Below are 8,704 nucleotides of genomic sequence, written 5' to 3'. Positions count from 1 at the left end.
ATTAACATTTAAATGAATTCGGGATTGCATAATCTCAGCAAATGTTTCACTGTGTTGAGATTTTTGCCCTAACGACAAACAAGGCTCTGAAATTAGATTAAGTTTCATGATGGCAGACCTTCCTCCGTGCATAACCTTCTAAACTTAGTAAGTATAGTTGGCACCGCTTGGTACCAGCAGAGTATGGGTCAGACCTCATTCTGCCTGCATAGCTCATGGACGGAGGGGGGACGGGGAAAGGGGAAGAAGGGAGGGATGAAGCGCTCCGCGTTACGGCGATCGCGCCCAGACTGGCAGGCAGCGGAACGTCAATCCAGAGACAAGCGGGACGCACCTCGCTGTTCGTCACCTCGATCTTCGCCTTTTATCGAGAATAAAACATATTTTTTGCGCTGTGGTATTTTGGATTTATTGCAGCGATGCTCAATCGGGAAACGAAATGCGACCGTTTACATGATGCGGGGAAGATAACAGCAAAGAAGACGTGACAGCAGCGGTGTCGGAACGCGTCGGGATTTCATGTCGAGAAAGGAAATGCCGTGTGCTGGCGTGGGTTAAGATTGTTATAGCGCTGTTAAGAAGTTTAGATGCAGCAGAAACAACCTGGGCATTGAATGGATGAACAGAAGTGTCGTTGTTACTAGAATGTTTCCTTTTTAGGTAGAAGGAACAATGCAGGATGTATTATTGCTGATCTGATGGAGATGCCTGGATTGATGCCTGGATTGCACAATGCTTAAAAATATTGTGAAGGCACTCTCAAAGCGCTTCCTCTGCCCCCCGAACGCGCGCCGCGTCAGTGCGCGCTCCCGCCGCCAGCTCTGGTACTCGGTGATGCTGCGGACACGTGCGATCGCTGTGACAGTTTTTCAGCAATTTATCGAAAGCAGTAAGGATTCGTGAGGCTTGCTTTTCCACCGTCCTGGAAAATGTTCGTGCTTGGAGTTCTGCTTAGCATATTCCTCCTAATAAAGGGAAACTGCAGTCGTGTATCTTGGGAAAATATTTATGGCAATTTGCACAACCGATTGAACGAAGTCGATGAGGCGGATTATAAGCCACACATCATTTTCATTCTGGCCGACGATCAGGGTTACCGAGATGTGGGGTACCATGGGTCTGAGATAAAAACCCCCACCTTAGACAAACTGGCGTCGGAGGGCGTCAAGCTGGAGAATTACTACGTCCAACCCATCTGTACCCCCTCCAGGAGCCAATTTATGACAGGAAGGTGAGTTTTTACCTCTTAGTATTAAGCAAAGGCCCATTGTGGGTCTGCTTAGAAATTCGATCGAAATTCTTGTTGTTTCCAGCAACAGGATTACTTAATTGGACAAATGCTGTTTTTCCGGTTAGTTAAAATGATTTCAGTCATTTGTTCCTCATGGCCGCGAGAGCTTTGCATTTTAACATTTTCTTTGAATGGAATTCCTAAGAAGAAGCTAAGAAGTTTGTGGAGCACAACCTAAGTATAGGTAAAATAGTCCATCCATACCCCAATCCATTTGTACCTTCTTATCCTGGTCACGGCAATATAAAATGATTAGTAAATTAAATAAAGTGTTGTTTTGACATGCAGTTAATGGACGATGCAACCTGTACACTGCCCCCTATCCCCCCCCCCCCCCCGAGACAGGGGACCTTAAATCACAAAAATGTTTTCATTTGAAATCGTATAGACAACTTTAGAAAAAAAAATCTAGAAGAATGGTTCTGTACCATCAGCACCAGCGGAGTACGATATTGAGGGAACGCAACTTCATTTAAATGTTCACTGGGAGATAAATGACGCCGAATGAGATGATGGGGGGACACGTACCCCCGTTCAGCCGAAAGCATCATATCAGCGGCATGTTCTGGCTGGCAGAAGGGAAGCATTCGGATATAAAAGTGAGATTAATTGTGGCCTGGTTGCTGGTTTTATTATCTCCATGTGAGTTTTTACAGGCGCTCCACGTGGATGCCCTGCGGAGTACTTTGCCATCTGCTTTGCTCCACGGGAAATTGAAATTTTGGGCATTTCTTCTACGAGTCTCCGGCAAAAGATAAAAAACAAAACGTCCGGGACAGTCAATGGACCTTAAATTTTATAAATAGAAGTTTTGAAGGTGTAATGAATTTGGATCAAATATATTTATTGCATTGCGTGTAGTGAGGATGTCTTTTGAATTGGGTCAATGGTCCGTAGTAAAACATTGTCTAGTTTTTGTATGCGTTTCGGGATCGGTCGTAGTCACGCCTGTTGATCAGCGCTGATCGATGGCCAACATGCTTATCAGGTGGTTTTTCTATCCTACCTGGAGACACCCCGCGCCGTATGCTTTAGTGCCCAGGATAAATCCCAATCCGCGCTAAATGTTGGAGATGGTACATCTAAATGCGCGCACCCTCACCACAGATGGTAAACCTAAATGCGCGCTCTCTTAAGGGAGATGTAAAGCTTAAGTCTCTGTCCGCCTGGAGCGTGATTTAGTGCTACTCTGTAGTCCTGCAGCTGTAGGGTTTGGGAGAGTAATTCCCGTCAGGAGTTTCAGTACCCAGCTGAGGATCTGAATCTCACACTCAGACTTTCCAGCAGAGACTCCGTTTGCAGGTGTTGATTATGAATCCTGGGCAGTCACATTATTTTGTTTAAGCTGTGCTGTTTTTCCCTGCAATGTTATGCAGATGCAGATAATTTGTTTGAGGAGTGATGCCAATAAGGCAGTAGAAAGGAAGCTAGGAAATGAGTTTCAAACCAGGGTTTGGGGCATTCCTCATGGTTGGGTGAAAGGTTTTGGGCATTCCTCGTGATTGGGTAAAAGGTTTGGGGCATTCCTCGTGATTGGGTGAAAGGGTGAGTTATGCACAATACAAGTGTCTGGTCGGCTCTCCTCCGGATCACTTCTGATCCCCTGTCTTGACGTAGCTGATTCTGGGCCTCTGCCATCAGCTGCAAAGTACGATTTCCTGCAAGACAATATTGGCTGATGACTCATCATGCAGGTTCCAGAACCGTCACAGCTGGTCCCAGAACAATAGAAAGGTATTTAGGTGGTACTGGTGACATGTCAAGGGTGGGGGAGTGACACCATGAAGGTTACTTTGCTCCTGAAGGATATGGCATCTCTGCTGTCCGACATGGCGGCACACGCGTAAAAATATAATAATTATTAGTCACATGGTTAGAGAGTCTATTTTGTACACTGTTAACAACTTTATAGTCACACATATATTTTATATGGGGATTTTAACTGTAGTAATTCTGGTTAAGTGCCTTGCTTAAGGCCACAGCAGCAGAACCCTCCTGGGTGTTGAACTAGCACAGATCCAGGTTCTGAACCATTAAAAACATTGCTGCCCAGTTTAACAGCACAGTGGCAGCCCGCTGGGGAAACAGACTGCGCTGGCACCAGCTCTGCCTTGAGGTCAGCGGCCACCTTGTGAACTTTCCTTGTGGACGCACAGAAATGATCCGTACGAGAGGCAGATTCCCTCAGGCGGAGCTGAGAGGGTGTTTGTCTGGGGGATGCAGGTAACTCTGATCGCAGGACAGAGTACCCTGGCTCGAGAACGTGGGAGAAGGTCCAATGTGCTTTACTAGACTTGAAAGAATGCAGTGGGGATTAGCTTATCAAGCTTATCGTGACTATAGTCATTTTAGGCATTCTAATGTGCATGCTTTCAAAGTATAGTAATGCAATAAAATTTTATGACCAGAAATGCAGGAGGGTCTTTATCTGTTTACATCGTGAAGAACACAGGCTTGCCTGGGCTGTGAACATTGGTCTCAAGGTTGTGGTTCAGTATCTCAGGTTCAGGCTGGTAAATAGTACATGGATGTCAGAGGGCAGCGTTCCTCTTGTGTGCAGGATAAATGGGAACCAGAGGTGGATAGTTCAAGTCCAAAATGTAAAAATACACCAACCAGTTGAGTAGTCTGTGACTATGACTCTTTATACTCAACTGGTCGGTGGAAACAAAATCCTGGTCTGAATTTTAGCTTTCAGGACATGAACTATCCACCTCTGATCGGAACTGACAGAATCCACCAGAGATCATTGCATCGAAGACCTTCTGTCAGAGACCTACTCCGTCTCCTTCCTGATTTCCAAGAAATCTTTGGTCATGGGAAGAAGAGACATAAAATCAAATGAAATCAGCTATTACACCCAGTGCTTCTGATGTGTTGCAGATTTGCAGATAGTTATGGATCTGCTCCAGTGCCCTTCGCTTTTTGTGCTAATCCCAGAGGGACAGGAGTCATTATGTAGTCAAATAACCTTTTTCTTGTCTTGGAGGAACTGGAGTATCTGTAACTGACAGATGTGGTTGGTCCCCAGCTGGTGCCTTTGTCCTTGTTCACTGTGAGCGAGTTAGCGAGTGAAGCAAAGTTTCATTACATGTGTAACGAAAGAGTCATTTTATAGGAACCATATGCAAGGAGGATGGAGCAGAGCAGCTGGCCTCATCAGGCATGTGTGAGGATCTCCTCTCTGAGAGCTTAGCAGGTTTATACGCTCTCCATGTGCCAGTTGTTATGATGTAATGATTATGCCTTGTTGGAGTTTGAATTTGTGTTTAGCTGCCATTCCAAAGGCCTACGCCCAGGGTGTAGTAGTTTTATAACAAATGCTGGACCACAGGAAAGTCCCAGTTTCATGGGTGGAGGAGCATGATTTACAAAAAAAAAAACTTGTTAGCAATCATATGAAAAGCAGCCCAATGCTTTCATTCATGATGATATGATGTATAGCTGACCTGTGTACTGTGAGTTTTACAGAAATATGGCAGTTTAATTTTTTTTTTAAATCACCATTAGTTGGACCTTGCCCCTTAGGATATTCTGTATCTGATATGGGAAGCATACAATCCCACACACCAGGGGAATGAGTGAAAGATGGATACTTCACATGCCAACGAATGAGTGAGGGATGAATATTTCACATGGCATGATGGATGAGTGAGGGATGAATATTTCACATGGCATGATGAATGAGTGAGGGATGAATGCTTCAGGCTATCAGCAAGAGCACTGGCACTGTTCTCAGACCAGGCATTATCTCTCCATGACTGTCTGAAGTTCACCAGAATGCTTACAGTAGCTGCACTTTTCTTGGCTGAAGCAGTAACACTTCATCTTGTTCAGTGAAAATTCCCTCATCCAAAGCACATGTCTTATTCAGCGCTACAAGTTCCCTGCCCAGAATCATCTGTGCCATCAGCTGATCGTTGCTGCAGCCATTATTTCCGAGAACAGGTTATTATGACCATGTGAGGGATATTTAGTTCTCTTTTCAGTAGTACATCACAGTGCTTGGAGATATGGCTCTATTGACTAGATCCATTCTGAGAGGTTTAAAGCGGGAAGGAGTCCCCCTCAGATGATCCACTCGCGCATTCCTGACATTCCCATTTCCTCCTTAGTGCAACATTATGCTTAAGTGTGACTCCGTTAAAAAAATCAGCATGAATCCATTTTGTTTTCTGTTCTTTCTGAAGGAAATGAAGAAAACTGTTTCACACTTTAAAGTCCACACAGTGTCTTAAAGATACCAAGGTTACCACAACATGCCATAAATCTGAAGGTGGCAGTGATGACTGGTCCAGCTGGTCTGAGGGGTGAGGCTGTTCCTGTGTCGTGGGGCCGGGGGTACGGGGCTTTGAGGCTGCAGTGTGTTTAAATACAGTATTTATCTGGTTGCTTAGCAGACTTTGCTAATTTCTGCAGTACAATAATTCCTGAGGAACCTCCCACTCTGTATTTGATTATAGGAGAAGAGAGGGGCCACTTTCAGAACCTCATGGTCCACTTTTATCACAGTAGTGCAGCCATCATGCCCCCCCCCCCCCAAGGGCTGAGATCGTGGGTGGTTTCCGTACCTTCTGCCAAAACCCAGCGTTTTAATGGAGATGGTGGCACACGATGGTCCCCTGGTGCCCGTGCCGCTTTAAGCGAGGCAGGGTGAGCGTCCCAAGCCATGACCCCCTTCTCCATGACTCAGCCTCTCTCTCGTAACAGGAGGGAAGGTCCTCTTTAGGCCTCTTTTTTCCATACAGCTTCTAACCGGGCCCCCGTGTGCCTGCTGAGACCTTGCGTAATGTAAAGACCCTTGACCTCGGAACGCCCCGTCACATAACTGAGGCTTCTCTGGTCATCTACCAGCGTCTCCTGCTCCTCCTAACTGTGTCCCTCCCCATGTGCTCCACAGATACCAGATCCACACGGGCCTCCAGCACTCCATCATCCGGCCCACTCAGCCCAACTGCTTGCCCCTGGACAACGTCACGCTGCCTCAGAAGCTGAAGGATGTTGGCTATTCTACGCACATGGTTGGCAAGTGGCACCTGGGCTTCTACCGGCGCGGGTGCCTGCCCACGCAGCGCGGCTTCGACACCTTCTTCGGCTCGCTGCTGGGCAGCGGGGACTACTACACCCACTACAAATGTGAGAGCCCCGGCAATTGTGGCTACGACCTCCACGAGGGCGAGGCGGCCGCCTGGGACCAGGACCGCGGCCTCTACTCCACCCTCATGTACACACAGAAGGCCACAGACATCCTGGCCTCGCATGATCCCCGGCAGCCGCTCTTCCTCTACCTGGCTTACCAGGCGGTGCACCTCCCCCTCCAGGTCCCCGCACAATACCTGGCCGGTTACCACTCCATCGCCAACCCATACCGCCGCAAGTATGCTGCCATGGTTAGCTGCCTGGACGAGGCCGTGCGCAACCTCACACTCGCGCTGCGGCGGTACGGTTACTATGACAACAGCGTGCTGATCTATTCCACGGACAACGGCGGGCAGCCCGTGGCCGGGGGCAGCAACTGGCCTCTGCGGGGAGGCAAGGGCACGTACTGGGAGGGCGGTGTGAGGGCAGTGGGCTTCGTGCACAGCCCCCTACTGGTGAAGAAGAGGAGGCGCTGCCGTGGGCTGGTGCACATCACCGACTGGTATCCCACCCTGGTGACATTGGCGGGTGGGTCACTAGAGGAGGAGCTGGACCTGGACGGATATGATGTCTGGGAGGCCATCAGCGAGGGACGACCCTCCCCACGCCAGGACATCTTGCACAACATCGACCCCGTGTACATCAAGGCCCGCGCGGGCTCCTGGGAGGCGGGGCTGGGCGTGTGGGACACGTCGGTGCAGGCGGCACTGCGCGTGGGCCGCTGGAAGCTGCTCACTGGCGTCCCGGGTTATGGCGACTGGGTGCCACCACAGACCTTCTCCACCCTGCCGCTGGCGGGCCGCTGGCAGCAGGAGCGCGTCCACTGGGACCGCGGCAAGTCCGTGTGGCTCTTTGATTTGGCCGCCGACCCATATGAGCGCGTCGACCTATCGTTCCGCTACCCCCGCGTGGTGAAGAGGCTCCTGCTCAAGCTGGCCCAGTACAATCGCACGGCAGTGCCGGTCCGCTACCCGGCCAGGGACTCCCGGTCCAACCCGCAGTTCCGCGGGGGGGTCTGGGGCCCCTGGTACGAGGAGCAGGGGGAGCAGGAAAAGAACCTGCTGCCCAGATATGTGGAGGACAGGCTGAAGAAGGAGCAGAAGAAAAACAGATTTAGGGGGAGGTCCAGGCATTAGAGCTGCCTTCCTGCACAGGCGGGGCGTGTCTCAGGGACTACAAGTCATCATGTGACTCATTTAGCATTTAACATCTTTCTGAGGCATTGAAACTGCATGACTGACCTTCACTGAGCCTCAGATCATTAACGGGTTTATTATGTTACTGGAGAAACTAATCGAGTTGCAGACAGTAAATGTTTGGTGCCAAAAGACAGTTGTACTGTATACATTTCAGAAAGTGACATATAATTAAAAAAAACTTTATTTAATAGCAAAGTGAAATTTGCAGTCCTTTTCTGAGAGGAGCCTCGGGTCGTCGTAAACAGGGTTGGCGCCACCTGATCTGGCATCAGTTCACAGGGAATACAGCGAACGAAACGTAGCCCTGAAGTTTTTCTCCATCTGCAGTCTCCTCTGTCCTTATCAGGCCCTAAAACATTTACATCCTAAAGCTCTGCGAGGTGCTTTCATAACAGGAAGCATCACACCCTTCTCTTCTTCATGGGCCTATGACTCATAGTTGCTAGAGAGCGGCTGTTTCATAAAAATATATTTAAGTGGAAAATACTACAGCGCTAAGTCTGGCCAGTGGGGCGGCATTAACCCTTTAATGTGCCAAATCTCTTGGTGGGTTTACTCGTCAGACGTGAGCTCATGACTGTGTTGACGCGGGTTGCCCGGCTTGGGATGCTGTGGTCCGTCTAGGGGGCGTCAGTGAAGGCAGAACCCCAAAAACAGTAATTAGACACACACATAGTGAGGGCCGCAGGCCGACTCCCGCGTTATAAACAATCCAGGAACAGCTGCCGCCAGATACTTTCGGCCGTATTTAACAGCCCGATCTGTCAATTTGATGATGTGAAATCTCTCGACCGTGAACAGCACTTATGGAATCCCCCAAGAGTGTTTCATACATCATGTCTGTGTTTTCTTTCAAAGTCCGGACTCACAGGGGGCTGACAGTCAGCGAGTCTGCTGCTGTTTGGCTTTGGTTGGAATCCAGAATATACTCAAGTGATGGTTTCACATTAGTAACCCACCAGACACCGAAAAAACACAAATTCTCCTGCGTCGTCATTTATTTAATGGATTATAATCATATTGTTTATCTTATTCATTTAAAGGGCCTTTCAACACATAATTGAGGAACAAATTT

The 8,704-nt window shown here is 48.6% G+C and overlaps 1 protein-coding gene across 1 annotated transcript; it reads left to right on the top strand.

The window, feature by feature from the left end:
• Window positions 1–240: 240 nt before the first annotated feature.
• Window positions 241–7,818, top strand: arsj (arylsulfatase family, member J). Its single transcript, XM_023825396.2, has 2 exons — window positions 241–1,231; window positions 6,192–7,818. The coding sequence occupies exons 1-2, from the start codon at window positions 930–932 to the stop codon at window positions 7,564–7,566; spliced, it is 1,677 nt and encodes a 558-aa protein (XP_023681164.1). The 5' UTR covers window positions 241–929; the 3' UTR covers window positions 7,567–7,818.
• The last annotated feature ends 886 nt before the right edge of the window (window positions 7,819–8,704 follow it).

Source organism: Paramormyrops kingsleyae, chromosome 12 (genome assembly GCF_048594095.1).
Source record: "Paramormyrops kingsleyae isolate MSU_618 chromosome 12, PKINGS_0.4, whole genome shotgun sequence".
Classification (NCBI taxonomy): domain Eukaryota; kingdom Metazoa; phylum Chordata; class Actinopteri; order Osteoglossiformes; family Mormyridae; genus Paramormyrops; species Paramormyrops kingsleyae.
This window is presented reverse-complemented; position numbering and strand designations above follow the sequence as displayed.